The sequence below is a fragment of the Delphinus delphis genome, chromosome 20 (assembly GCF_949987515.2).
Source record: "Delphinus delphis chromosome 20, mDelDel1.2, whole genome shotgun sequence".
Classification (NCBI taxonomy): domain Eukaryota; kingdom Metazoa; phylum Chordata; class Mammalia; order Artiodactyla; family Delphinidae; genus Delphinus; species Delphinus delphis.
The window spans coordinates 45863049-45877532 of NC_082702.1; the positions used below are offsets into that span (position 1 = coordinate 45863049).

The 14484-nt window shown below is 53.1% G+C and overlaps 1 protein-coding gene and 2 non-coding genes across 3 annotated transcripts in view; 1 reads left to right on the forward strand and 2 right to left on the reverse strand.

Moving 5' to 3' along the window:
* Positions 1-14484, forward strand: part of LOC132417008 (protein VAC14 homolog) — a 98032-nt gene that overhangs the window by 1787 nt on the left and 81761 nt on the right. The window contains exons 2-7 of the mRNA XM_060000622.1: positions 10448-10598; positions 10905-11072; positions 11881-11943; positions 12481-12588; positions 13143-13252; positions 13534-13640. Of these exons, the coding sequence (XP_059856605.1) occupies positions 10448-10598; positions 10905-11072; positions 11881-11943; positions 12481-12588; positions 13143-13252; positions 13534-13640 (707 nt within the window). The remainder of the gene's footprint in view (positions 1-10447; positions 10599-10904; positions 11073-11880; positions 11944-12480; positions 12589-13142; positions 13253-13533; positions 13641-14484) is intronic.
* Positions 7142-7212, reverse strand: TRNAG-GCC (transfer RNA glycine (anticodon GCC)). The gene has a single exon. It is a non-coding gene; the product is annotated as a tRNA-Gly (tRNA).
* TRNAG-GCC (transfer RNA glycine (anticodon GCC)) lies at positions 7834-7904 on the reverse strand. Its single transcript has one exon. It is a non-coding gene; the product is annotated as a tRNA-Gly (tRNA).

Below are 14484 nucleotides of genomic sequence, written 5' to 3' on the forward strand. Positions count from 1 at the left end.
TGTGGCTGTCAACTGCCATATGGACAGTGCAGATTGTAGAACATTTCCATCACTGCAGAATGCTTTGTACAGCTCTAATCTAGTCTGTTGTGTGATACTCATTCTTTGACCTCCAGTAAGTTCCTTAACTCAGGGTTTCTTAACCTCAGCACTACTGATATTTTTGGACAAATAATTCTTGGTTGTGGTGCGCTGTCCTGTGCATTATAGGGTTTTTAGCAGCATCCCTGATCTTTACCCACTAGACACCAGTAGCTTTCTGTCACCTGTACAACCAAAAATGTCTCCAGACACTGCCTAATGTCCCCTGGGGAACGGACAGTCACCCCGGTTGAGAACCACTGCCTTAACTGCTTTGGGTTTTAGTTTCCTCCTCAGCTAAAAGGTTTGGATTTTACTAAAAGGACCCTCCCCTTCAGCTCTGACATCCAGTATGTCCAGAACCACCTAGCTGCTTCTCTCATCAAGCAACACTTTCTTTTTCTTTTTCTTTTTTTTTTGACTGCACCTTGTGGCTTGCTGGATCTTAGTCCCCTGACCAGTGTCCTATTTGATATGTTCCTCAGAGTACGTGTTTCACAACTTGCTCAGGGACAGAGGGACTTATTTGTGCTTCACCTGGGAGCTTTCTAGTGTCTCTGTTTATAAAGACACTGATCCTATTGGATCAGGGCCACACCTTATGACCTCATTTAACCTTAATTACTTCCCTATAGGCCCTCTCTCCAAATACTGCCACCAGGGTTGTATGAATTAGGGGGCAGGGTGGAACAACTCAGTCCATACCATTGATCATTTTAAAAAGTGATCACGTGTAAAACGCTGTCTGCCTCATTTGGGGGGAGGAGGATTTGGCCCTTGTACATCCCTCATCTCATTTATTTTGCGCAGCTGCCCTACGAGCTAGGTAGTGTTACCCCATTTCACAGATGAGGAAACAGAGGCTCCTTGAGGGCAAGGAATCATCCCAAGCTTTCACAGCTAGAACCTGGATCTAAAAACTCAGGTTCTTCTGTCTCAAAAGGCTTCCCCACTACATGAATCGTTTTCCCTTCCGAAAGCAGAACATATACTTAATAAGTTTCATACTTGAACACCCTCATGGTAGTTTTAACTGCCACTTTCTGTTTTCTGGAAACCATCTATCTGCTCGGTTGGCAGAACCAGTACTGCATGGGGTGCTGGAGTGAGGGATTAAAACTCCTAATGAGAGGAGGGTGTTTTATCTTGATGACAGGCCTCTCAGACACTGAAAACGCAGAGATGGATGCTTGGCTCGACTGAAGGACCCCAGACTCTAGACTCTCAAGACCGGGCTGTGGTGGGTGACCAGGATCTGATGGCGAAATGTGTGAGCCTGTTGTGCACAGTCCTGGAGAGCCTTTACCCCACAGCCTGGCTCCAGCACACCCACACAGCTTTCTCAAGGATAAGGCCCTGAGGCTAAGATTTTAGAATGGCTGTGGCAGGTTTTGCGAGCCCTGGGTGTCAGGGGTTGTAGTCTCTGATGAGTCCCGAGGACAGGGATGGTGAGACCCTAGGCCCTGCTCTCCGGGAGAGTCTAGCGTGGGGGAGAAACGCCAGCAGGCGCTCTGATAAGTGTGGTGGGTGCTCCCTCACTGCGGTGACGGGACCCTCACTGCAGGCTGGGAGAGATGATGCCCTTCGTGGTGACCAGGGATGGGCTCACTGGCAAGTCTCTGGTGTTCCTGAACTTTGAGTTCCTAAAGCCAGCAGGTGGAGGTGCCCAGGCCCTGCGCCCTGAGAACACCGAAGCTCAAGGAGGGGCTCCAGGGTCAGAGCTCCTGAGGGATCAGTCCCTGTCTGCTGGGGAAGGCAGGGTGGGGAGGGTGGCGTGGGGAGCCGGGACCCCTGGGGCTCTGTGATCAGATCAGGGTTGAACTGCTGAGTTTGACCTGGCCTTTTGCAGCCTGCCACCTCTGTAGGGAGACACTGTTTATTACCAAGTGACTTCAGGCAGATTTTGGAGTGTGGGTCAGAATTCCACCCAGCAGATTGCCTCATCCAGGGGTCACAGACTGGCAGCCAGGGGCCGTGTCCTGCCGGCTGACCTGTTTGGTTTGGCCTGGATCCCAGGGTATTTTAAATCAAGAAATTTCACAGTGAAGTTCAGGTTTCTGGCTTCTATTAAAGAATGGGAAGATGTGGCTCTGTGCGGCCCACATTCCTATGTAGCAGTAGGGGACCCAGGGGCCCACCCTCTTCCCCCAGCCAGGACGTGGGCTCCCCAGTTTGCTTCCTGTGTTGGCAAGGTCACTACAGCCTGTCTTACCTCCCTTGGCCTTCTCACTTGTGTCTCCTTCTTGGCTCCTGTAAGCATTTGAGTTTGTGACCTTGGGTTTAACCTCTCTGTGCCTCAGTTAACTCATCTTAAGAAAAAAATTGCACTTTGCAAACATTATGCTGAGTGAAAGAAGCCAGTCACAAAAGGCCATGTATTGTATCATTTCATTTGTGTGGATTCATAGGCAAATCCACAGAGACAGTGTAGATCAGCGGTTGCCTAGGCCTTGGGGGAGGGGGGTTGGGGGGAAATGGGGAGTGACTACTAATGAGTGCAGGTTTTCTTCCGGGGATGATTTTAAAAAGTCTAAAATTGATTGTGGTGACACTTGCACAGCCTTGTGAATATACTAAAACTCACTGAATTAATTGTACATGTTTAAAGAGTGAATTTATGGCATGCGAATAATATCTTAATTTTAAAAAATAAGAGTGCCTGTAGGTTGTGTTACAGTTGAGGGAACCGCTTATTCAGTGGTCTATTGTCACCTGAGATCCAAACATGCCTCCTGCTGTCTCCTTTACAGTTTTTCCACTGATTATACCCAGTGGATGCTCAGTATATTTTGCTACTTAACTAACTCTTGGGCCTTTCCTCAGAGGCAGATGTTCCGCTTTTCCTGTTTAGTTATTGGAGAGTAGTGAGCAAGTGGAAACCAGGTTACTTAAATACTCAGCAAAGCAGATGGAGGAGACGTTTACCTGCCAGATTCTCTTTGGGAAATCGCTGCCTGGATATGTTGCCTGATTACAGCGTGTTACATAGAGAACTGGGATGGTTCATCGGACTTGTCAAGAAAAAAAATGGCAGCCCGAAGTCCAGGCTGAAATTTTTACAGCATAGGAATAAACACAACTCTGGATTATCTTTCTGTCCTTCTTGGAGCAAGGAGCAAAGCAGGTTCTCAGTCAGCAGTTAATGAATGAATATGCTCTTGTTAGGCGTGTATAACATCACGGTTTGATTCTGATTTTGCACTAATAATGTTACATGGGCACATGCAGTACAAAACACATTATGTGCATTATTTTATTTAATTCTCTAAAAATAATACAAAGCCACAGCCAAGACTGGCTCCTCTGAAGACATAGGAATGTGCGTGCAATGGCAGAAACCTCTGCCACCTCCTGGCCGGGCCATTTGGACATCAACACATGAAACGAGATAGGGCTAAATGAAATAATGCATGTAAAGTGCCTGGCACCCAGTAGGCATCCAACAGGTGGGAGCTTTGATGTTTGAAGAGAGGATAATGTAACATGGTAGATTTCAGACCTGGTGTCAGAAAAATCTAGGTTTGATTTCTGCACCTCCCATCCATAAGTTGTGTGACCTTGTATGTTTCGTAACATCTCTGAGCCTCATTTCCCCCCATCTGTAAAATGGGTATTATAGTGCCTAGCTCTGTGGCTTATTTTAAGGTTTAAATGAGATAACACGTGTAAAGCATCCACCACATTACTAGCATGTAGTAAGTGCTCAGGAAATGGTTACTTCTTTCCTGCCTTAATGGTAGAAAACCAGCCCTAGACCTTCATTTCAGCATCTCAAGTGTGTACCTCATCTGTATGTACACCCGTGTGTGGAGGAGGAATGCTTCAGAGATGTCTAACACTAGACAGTGGCGAAAATGCATGGAGAAAGCTGCACTTCAGTTGGGGCCTGAGTTCTGCACGAGGGAAGCACCCTCTGTAATTGGGTGTGTGCACTTTGCAGCTGACGTGCTTTAAGAAGATGGGCAGGAGGAACTGGTGTACAGTTGAGGGGGCCTGGGCTTTGTAGGTGCCAAGGTTCAGATCCTCTGTGACCTCAAGAAAGGGACTTGGTTTCCCTGAGGCTCTGTTTCAAATCTAAATGATGAGATGATAATAACTACAGAAGGAGGTTGCTGTGAGGAATAACCAACCCCTGGAATACTTAGAGTGTGTTCCTAGGAAGTGGTCAGCTCCCCAGTCCTCATGCAGCCTGTGGTTGTCCCCGAGCTGCGTTACAGAGGCCGAGGGGCCCAGTGCGGGGCTGTGGTTTTGTTGCTGAGACGAGGCCCCAGGTTCTCCTTGGTGAAAGACACATCCTGGCCTGTCTGTGGCTCCTTCTCAATCAGGGAGAAGGTAGTCGGTGTGGCACTTTGTGAAGTTGAGAGCAGGGTAGAGAGCTTGGAGTTGGCCAGCATTAGGCGTTGTGCCTCCTGGGGAATGGGTGTTGCTACCATCCTGCGACACCTCTGACTAGTTGAGAATGGAGGCTCTGAGCAATCTCTAGAGGATACTTCGTCAGCCAGAGTTTTTAGAGAAATGAAGCAGAAGCAGATCTCTTCTCTGTGGCACAGAACAGTGATGCGTGTGACCCTAATGTCAGCAAAGGTCACTGGGACTTGTGATCTGGGCCAAATATTAACTTCAGAACTAGTTGAGATCCCCTAGCTGTGGCTCACAACGTGGAGATGAAAGAGGAGACGGGTGTTCTTTTGAAGAGACACTAACCTGGAACTGGGGACGCCCGGACTTCAAACTTCACTTCCTCTGCTTCCCTTTGTAGTTGCTTTTTCTCTCTGCCTGTGCTCTGTGGAGAGACCAGGTCCTGCTGACGGGGGCTATTTGGGGCGCCCCCAAGGGGTTGGTTCACCCCTAGGCAAACGCATGTCAAGTCACATCCTGGCATCGGCATCTGTCCCCAGCCACAGCCCTGGGTACCTGGTCCTTCTCAGTGTGCGTTCTGAGATCCTGGTAGTGGTGCCCTTTGTCCCTCCTAACTTGAATAGTAAACTAGGGGTTAGGCCCGTCCAAGTACAGTTCTGATTTACCCAACAGGTTAGGTGTAGATGAGCAGGCCACCCCTTGTCACCAGTACGGCAGCCTGGGGCTTTGCCCGTGTTTCCCTACAGCTTGCCCTGCGGCCCTGCCCACCGGCACAGATGGGTCCCTGGGCAGATGCTTACTGATTCCTCACTTACTGTGTGGGGAGCTCTAGACGCGGGGAGAGGGCTGGCGCTCAAGAGGCAGAGAATCGTGGCACCAGTCTGTCCTCAGGGACTCTGGCCTGGAGCTGTGGAACTAGAAACATGAAACACGTGAGAAAGAACCCGTGACATTCCATGGTGCAGTGCTGGGCACAGACTGCGGGGTGGCCGAGTCCTTCAGCGTTCAGAGGAGGAGTGGTCCTTCCTGGGATGGTCAGGAAAAGCAGGGGGTTGGATGTGAACTGGACTTAAGGCTGACTAGGATGTGGATGGGAGTGGGAACTTCCCCACAGGAAGTGTCCAAGGAGTAGCATAGCAGGGCCCAGTAAGAAGCCCTTACTGGAGAGGAAAGTTGTGCTGGGCAGCTGAGCAGTGAGACTGCAGAGGTCAGCCGGCCCTGTCTTGATCACCCTGACTGTCAGGTAGAGAGCGTGGGCTCGGGTCGTGGGACAGGTCTTCCTGCTGTGGCCCCACAGGGGGCCACAGGGCCAGGCCCAGTGCTCTGAGAACTGGTGGTTTTGGTGAGAACATGTTCTCAGGGTTTCCCTCCACAGGGAACCACTGTTTGTCATTGTCTTGCTCTCCTGGACACTGATAATATTCTTCCTCTGAGAGCAGATAGAGACTTGGGGTTCCAGGCCCTCGGGAACTGAATGGGCCATTGTATTTGTAGTGGCCTGGGGTGCCCTGAGTTGCATCCTGGTAAGATTCGGGGTGGGGGGACCTTGCAGCTGGTGTAGAGTGAACGGGAATGTCGGGGGGTGCTGAACACAGATATTCCCCTTGCCCATCTCCTCCCCCTTCAGGAGACCCTGTTACACTTGCCCGCTGTCACCCGTCGTTAGTGCCCCATTCCTCACGCTCTCCCACCGTTTGGTCTCTGTCAGCCTTTGCAGACTTCAGAGTTCCCTAAACGCTGTTCGAATCCCTACCACCCACTGCTGCAGATCACTCGTACCTTCCGTGGCTGCTCACGGCCACCAGAAGCAAAGGCCACTTCCTTTGCCAAGCACGTGAGTGGGCGCAGCCTCTCTGGCCCTGTCATCCACGTCTCCTCCACCTGTGTCCTTTGTGCTGCCAATCCAAGTGCCTCTCTCCTTCCTCTGAGCCTTTGTTCATGCTGTTCCCTCTGTCTGGGCTTCCTCACCCTGAATGAACACCTACTGATCTTTCAGAACCCCTTTCAAAAGCTGACCCTCATGAGGCCACACCTCACTCCCTCCCCATGAAAGCTGCCGCTTGTGCTCTTTCTCGCCTGCCCCCTCCTCACCTTGCACTGTCTTCACCAGATTTTTTTTCTCTGTTTTGCATGAAAGTCCTTGAGGCCTCTCTTGTTTCCCCTCCACGGGATTCTGGCAGAGAGCTCCTCAGGGGCAGGGAATGCATCCCCTTTGCTGTCTCTCAAGTGGGGAGGAGGGCCCTTTCCGGTGGCTCAGGGACCGTTTGTGACCTGAAACAAGGAGACAGGCGAGGAGGTGGTTCCAGGACCGGCTACCCTGCTGGCAGGGCTGGGTCTTTGCTGCCCTGCTGGAGCCTCATGAATGTCGTTACTCCCACTCTCAGGGCTGCTCTAACACCGATGGAGCAGAAACACACACGGCCTGGCTTCCCCAGGGGCATTGCAGTTAGCGTCCCCGGGCAGCCTGTCTGGGCAGGAGGGGAGGCACAGCTGCTTGCAGCGGCTTTGGTGATCCCCACATCCTGGACTCCTCAAGAACAAGGGGACGCAAGATCTAGGTCTCTGTGGTTAGGAAACAGTCGTGGAAAACTCAGGCTAGAAAAAAGTCATTCTAGGTTTTTCAGACTGTATCACCAATGCTGTAGGCAGTGTGAAATGTCAAATCCAGTCTCTTAGGATGATAAAAAAAAAAGTTTGCTGCTGCATTGGCTGGGAATCGAACCCAGGCCTCCCGCGTGGCAGGCGAGAATTCTACCACTGAACCACCAGTGCTCCAGCTGTGAACAGCTGTGTGAGCACCTCCCTTTAACCCCAGTCCTCTTGTCTGTACGCTGATTCACAGAATGGAAGGCCACATCAGCACAGCTGCAACGGCAGAGGCTTAGGCTCCAGAGCAGGAGAGAAGGCAGGAGGAGGCTGTGTGTGTGCGTGCGCACGCGCATGTGTGTATGTGTGTGCGTTATGTGTGTGCATGAGAAGTTGATTTGCCTTCAGACGTCAGGACAGGAAGTAGAGCTCAAGTCGTTCCTTCTCAGTAGCAAAAAGCCCACTGAGACTCTGGGGACTTCCTCCTCTCTGAAGTGTGGGTCCTCCCATCCCACATTCACGTGGTGTGTTGAGCTGTTCTACAGCTCACAGGCTTCAGCACAGCTTCCTGCTGGAGACTGGCCAAGGCTGAGGGGGTGCAGCAGGAGTCCCTTTACGGGGGGAAGGGTCCTGCAGCCAGTGGTGCCTCTGTGGAGAAGCCAGCTGCTGTTCGTGCTCACGAAGCAGGGAAGTGCGCTCGGAGATTCGCAGCACCCTTGGCTGCTGCAGGCCGGGCGTGACTGAGGAGCTGGATCCTGCAGCAGGATCTCTGGGGGAGCTTGCCAGGAAGAGGCCAAAAAGCAGCACTGCATTGGCCGGGAATCGAACCCGGGCCTCCCGCGTGGCAGGCGAGAATTCTACCACTGAACCACCAATGCTCTGGCTGTTCTCTGGCACACCTGCAGGGCTTTTCTCAAGAGGCTGTGTCTGTCATGACAGTCAGAGAGCTCTGACACATCACTGGGCCCCGTCTGGCTGGTTTGTCCTGTTTGAGAATACAGCGGGTTTATGTAGAGCCATCCTTGCTGCGCCTTATTACACTGCTTAGGGAGGGGGCGCTTATGGAACTGGCTTCCTCCCGGGGCCCTTGGTTCATCCACAGCCCTCAGCCCCCTGCGGTGGGCTTGGTGGAATCACACCCTATAAAGATCAAAGCAAGAGGGCCCTCACAGACCATCTGCATAGCCCCTTCCTGTATCCCTGTTTCTGCTCCCACATCCGCCAGCTCAGGAGTCAGGCCTGTTTGATTCACCTGTGGCCACAGTCCCAGGCACAGAATAGATGCCCCCTACGACTTGCGGGATTGAATCTTTATCAAGCCCTGTAATCCCCATTGAACAGCCTTTTTACAGGAGTGGTCACAGCCTCACAGGACAGCACATTTAGTTAAACAACGCTAATTACTAGCAGGTTCCTGACACCGAGCTGGAACCACACAAACTAATTAATACCTTTTGAACTTGACTGTCCTTAAAATTCCTTGAGCCAGCTTGAGACCCCCATTTATGCCATAGGCGAGCAGTGTACCTGCTGTGATGGGCACAGAGCAATTAGGCAATGAGTCCAGGCAGCTACTTTGAAAAGTCTGTGATCTCTAGGCCTCCCTCGTCACACCATCAGCTGCTGCATGGGTCCTAGTCCCTCCCACCTGATGATGGGACAGTCTCCCCCTTCCCATCCATCTCATGGCTTCTTAAAACACCCTTTGACCATCTCTTCAAAACCTGTAAACAGCTTCCCTGTTACCCACGATGTGAGATCCCTTCTCCTGAATCTAAGCTGCTGGGCCAGCTCATCCCAGTTGATTTCCTGCTGTTCTCTGGACCCCAGGCAAATTTGGCTATTTTTCTCTCCTTGCCTTTGCCCACACATTTCCTCCTGCCCGGAACACCTGTTTCCTTCTCTCAGGGTCTCTGCCTCCTCTGAGGTCCAGCTCAGTTCCCACTCCTGGGAAGATGTCCCTGACCCCCAGGCCGCAGCTCCCCAGTGGTTATCTGGGCCCCTCATGCCACCGTTGGCCCTCAGGAGGCTTCTCACTGCAGAGATGCTGTGAGCCTCCGAAGGGCAGAGTGTCTTCACGTCCACTGGGCTCTGAAAGGAGACCCTGGTGCCTGACGGAGCTGGGCCTCCCTGTGCTCGCCTCCATTCGGGCAGGGCCTGCCTTGGGAGCATCCCCCCAGGGTGACCACAGGCGCTGCCTCCCTCAGACCCCCTCTCCCTGCTAGCATCACCCCCCAGGTGGGCACCGTGCAGGCGTCTCTACCCTTCCTGCCCTGTCCCCTCTCCCTGCTGCTTCCCACTGCTTCGGCCGAATTTCAAGCCCCCCTTCCTGACCCTGATAGCTGCGGTATTCTCCCTTGGAGATATTTCAGTCTCCCTCTGTCAAACCATGCCACCCCCACCCGAGGCAGCCTCTCTGGTCAAAACATAGACATAAATGTGTCACCCCATTGCTGGAAACCCTTCACCGGCTCGGCTTTTCCTTTTGTGTGTGTGTGTGTGTGTGTGTGTGTGTGTGTGTGTGTGTCTGGTGTGTGTGTGTGTTACGCGGGCCTCTCACTGTTGTGGCCTCTCCCGTTGCGGAGCACAGGCTCCGGACGCGCAGACCCAGCGGCCATGGCTCACGGGCCCAGCCACTCTGTGGCATGTGGGATCTTCCCGGACCGGGGCACGAACCCGTGTCCCCTGCATCGGCAGGCGGAGTCTCAACCACTGCGCCACCAGGGAAGCCCTCGTCTTTTCCTTTAAGTGTCCCCAGCCACCCCTTCCACACACCGGTCTCCTCACCCTTCCCTAAATACACCATGTCTTTTCGGGGCCCCTGCCTTTAGCCAGGCTCTTCCCTGTGCCTGAGGTTCCCTGCCTTCCTTTCTTTACCTGGAAAAGGCCTGGTAATGGTACTAAGATCCGACTCAGATGGCACCTCCCCGTCAGCCCAGGGAGACTTAACCTGTGGCGTTCTTGCTTATGTGGTGTTGCTTGTGTCATGTTGCTACACATCCTTGATTGTGGATCCCCAGAAACAATGACACAGACACAGAGAACCACTTGGGTGCATAAGCTGCTTGCAACACTGAGCAAGTATTGAATGAAGACGGTGGATCACTACAGTTTTGGGGCCCCAGAAGGACATTCACTTGCATTCTCTCAGATTCCCAGAAGTGAGATTGCTCACTGTTCTTCATTCTGTCATAGACAAAGGGAAACGGAGACCCAGAAAAGGGAAAGGACCGTGACCCAGCCAACGCCTCCCAGTCAGCAGCAGAACTGGGAAAGCCCTGCCCCGAGATGCCTGACTCCCAATTCCTCTTTCTAAACAGGTCATCTCCCTCCCTCACCCCAGCCCCGGGCCCCAGAGCCGGCAGTAGCAGGAGCAGCCTGATCCCACTGGTCCTGCAGCCCCTCTCTGCTTCCTCTGCAGGCTGGTCCGGGAGTTCGTGGCCCAGAACAACACCGTGCAGATCAAGCATGTGATCCAGACGCTGTCTCAGGAGTTTGCCCTGTCCCAGCACCCGCACAGCCGAAAAGGGGGCCTCATCGGCCTGGCTGCCTGCTCCATCGCGCTGGGCAAGGTGAGCCCTTCTCCTGGAGGGACGTACACACTAGCCAGGGCCTTGACCCTGACCCCCGAGCCCCAGCAGGGTGTTGCAGACTTGTGATTTCTTTATTGCCATTCTCTCCACATCTCAGACCTCAAGGCTGGCTCTGCGGCCTTGCACCCAGGGTCCTGGGCGTGATCCCTATCCCAGGAAGCTGACTTGCAAAGGGTCTTTCAGCCCAGCCCTCACTCGAGGCCCTGAGCGTCTCCAAGGGAGCCGAGGGCTGGGTCCCCGAGGTCTGACCCAATCTGAGCTGCTTCTGCTTCTACCCCATCGCAGGACTCGGGGCTCTACCTGAAGGAGTTGATTGAGCCGGTGCTGACCTGCTTCAATGATGCTGACAGCAGGCTGCGCTACTATGCGTGTGAGGCCCTCTACAACATCGTCAAGGTGGCCCGAGGCGCTGTGCTGCCCCACTTCAACGTGCTCTTTGACGGGCTGAGCAAGGTGACCGCTCCTCACTCGACTGGGCTGAGCTCACCCAACACACCTGACTTGACCTTTCGGGACCTTGAGTGCTGGCCTCCCTTTTCCCAGATGCAAGGGGAGCAGATAAGCACATGCTGCCAGGGGTGCTTGTTGTCTGTTCAATCTAATGATATATTTTTAGATGGGCTTGTAAATATTTATGTTTGTTTTTCCCCCACACCTCTATTAATTTATCTTTAGTGCATTTTACAAAAGCATCAGTCCACCACAAATTGGAGGGGAAAAAACAGTCATTTGAGAGCACTGACCTCCCTTATAGAAGGTGAAGGTGGTGATTCCATAGTACAGACTGTATTTCCCCTGCAAGGAGAGCGTAGCCCATAAGCTCTAGAAAAAGCTCTGCTTAGAAAGGCTTTGGGTTCCCTGATAGCTTATCGGCACCTCTCTCATCGTCATGGAGTTCTCCTCCCTGAAGTCGTTTCTAGAGGATTAACCTCACAGCTGATCCGTCCCCTCCTCCAGGAGTGGAGAGAGGACCCAGCATTGTACGATTGGAAAGCCCTGAGGAAGGCCAACGGGAAGCAACCACCTGACTGGTGGCAGCAGGTCCCAGCGGTCCCTGAGCAGAACAGGGGTCTGCCACATCTCGGCAGCATTGCCAAGTTCTGCTTTACCCCCTTGCCTCCCCTGCCTGTCTTGCATCTGTGCACTGAGAGAGGTGCCTATGCGATGTTCAGGCTGCCCCAAGGCCTTTGCTGTTGGACTTCAGTGGATTCCTTGTCTTATATATTGACAATGACCCTCTCCACCTCTGTCTCTCTCATAGTTGGCTGCTGACCCAGACCCCAATGTGAAGAGCGGCTCTGAGCTCCTAGACCGCCTCTTAAAGGTACTTGTACTTGGTCCCCACTCTTATTTTTAGCTTCTGTTTCCTCCATCTGTCTGTACAGCTTATAAATTCTATCATTGGGATGCTCTTCGTAATAAAAAAAAATTTTTTTTCATTTACATACAGTTAATGGAATAGTGTACAGTCTATGATGAGAGTATACAGTTATGTCAACAGCAGGATCAAAATACAGAACCATTCTGTCCCCCTAATGGCCCCTCATGCTGACCCCACCCTGCCCCCAGTGACAGGGCAGTTTATGCTCAGCTCACCAGGGCATTCGAGCCAGACCACAGAGATGCAGGGTTTTGCCTTTTGATTAGTTCTCTCGACCTTGATTCCTGCTTTCAGTGCATCCTTTTTGCTGGTCCTTCGGCCTGTGTGAGGAGGGATGCTCCGGGGGCCTCTCCTGCCTGACTCAGGCTCCGTCATCTTCCTCTGTGTCCGCCTGACCCCTGGAGCCAGCCCGGGCCGGGGATTCAGCCGGGTCAGGCAGCCCCGCCCCCAGCAGGCAGCTCTCATGCCTTTGACCCACAGGACATCGTGACGGAGAGCAACAAGTTCGACCTGGTGGGCTTCATCCCCTTGTTGCGGGAGAGGATTTATTCCAACAACCAGTACGCCCGGCAGTTCATCATCTCCTGGGTAAGGTCCGGCCCCGCGACGCTCCTTCTCCAGCTGTAGGGAGCCTCTAGTTGAGTGAGGTCTGCTCTCTGGCTCACCTGGGCACTTCCTGTGGCTGCGGGGGTGCCTCACTGTTATCCCTCTAGGAGCCAATGACACCAGATCATCCGAAAACACATGTATTCAGCTTTGCCCCCAAAGCCCATCACGTTTGCCTCTGAAGAGGATGTGGTTCCTTCCTTGTCTCCGGAAACACCCAGATTTACCTTTGAAGCCAGCTGTGCTCCTCCAGCTGTCACACCTCTTCTAGCCTTGCCCACCTTTCCCATGGGTTCCCTCCCGCACCCCCCGCCCCGCCCCCGGGCATCTGAACTGCCCTGGGGTTAAATTGCCGTTCCCCTGCCCATTGAACAGAAACAACAGCTACTAGCACCTGCTCCCCCACGGGACACCCGCAGTGCCGTGAAAAGATGCCCCAGCAGGGCCCCTTCTCGCTGGCCAGTCCAGAGGATGGGCGAGGAGATGCAGGTTCTCTGGCTGGTGACTTTCCCTGATGGTTTCCTCCCCTGGGGCAGATCCTGGTTCTGGAGTCCGTGCCAGACATTAACCTGCTGGATTATTTGCCGGAGATCCTGGATGGACTCTTCCAGATCCTGGGCGACAACGGCAAAGAGATTCGGAAAATGTGAGTGGAGGAGGAGAGGGGCAGGCGGCTGCAGGGGCCCCTCGGCGCGTACGCATACCCCACACCCAACAGACAGGCGGCGGCAGGAGAGCACAAAATTCACCATCCTCTTCCTGGCTCGTGTGCTTCCTGCTTTGAAGAGCTAGGAGATCATCCACCCCCAGCCTCTGAAAAATGTCCATCTGCCAAGTGTGTCCCACAGAGCACAGCAGACATGGCACCACTGGTGGAGGCTCCTCTGGCTGCATGAGCTGTCTCCTTTCTCCTTTGCTCATTGGTAGGTGTGAGGTGGTCCTTGGAGAATTCTTGAAGGAAATTAAAAAGAACCCTTCCAGTGTTAAGTTTGCTGAGATGGCCAACATCCTGGTGATCCACTGCCAGACCACGGGTGAGTGTGTAAAGGCCCCAAGGCCACCACCACCTCCTCAGAAGCACCTTTCTGTCTCCCCATCTCAGAGAGAGTCCTCCTGGGAGTGTGAATCAGTGTGACAGCGGGTCCTGGAGCAGTGGGTCCTTGTGGGAGAGATTCTGATTCTGTCAACATGGAGGCCCTTTCACTTGGTCTGACCCTAGAGGGGAGTCAGATCTGGAGGCCTTCTTGCTGGCAAGCTTGCCATTAGCACTGTGATTGAAATGCTTGGAGATTGAAGTCGTGTATCTCTTTGCTTCTACTGAGTATCAAGCCACCACAAAATGCAGTTACTTCACATAGCAGTCCCTTGGTATTGTCCTGAGTCTTCGGGTCAGCTGGGTGGCCCTGCTCCCCTGGGCCAGGCTCAGCTGGGCTCAGTCATTTGCCTACAGTCAACTGGAGGGTCGGCTGAAGTGTTACTCATGGTCAGTGGTGTCACTCATGTCTGGCTGTTGCCAGCTGTCACGTGTGGCAACAGGAACAGTCGTTCCAGGTGTCTCATCATCCAGTGGGTTAGCCCAGGTGCATTCACATGGCATCAGTGGATTCCGAGAGGCATGATAGACGTGAGCAAGGCCTCTAAGGCCTAGGCTTGAACCAGGCACACCATCACTTCTACCACCTTCTCTTGGACAAAATAGCAGGGCTGGCCCAGATACCAGGACGGGGGAAGTAAACTCCAGCTCCTGATGAGAGAAGCCACAGAGCTCCATTACAGGGGAGTGGACACGGGCGAGATAGAGAATTGTGGCTCCTCTTACAATCAGCCACAGGGTTGTAATTCCATGTCACCCTGGTACCTGTATGTTCCTTTGGAAGG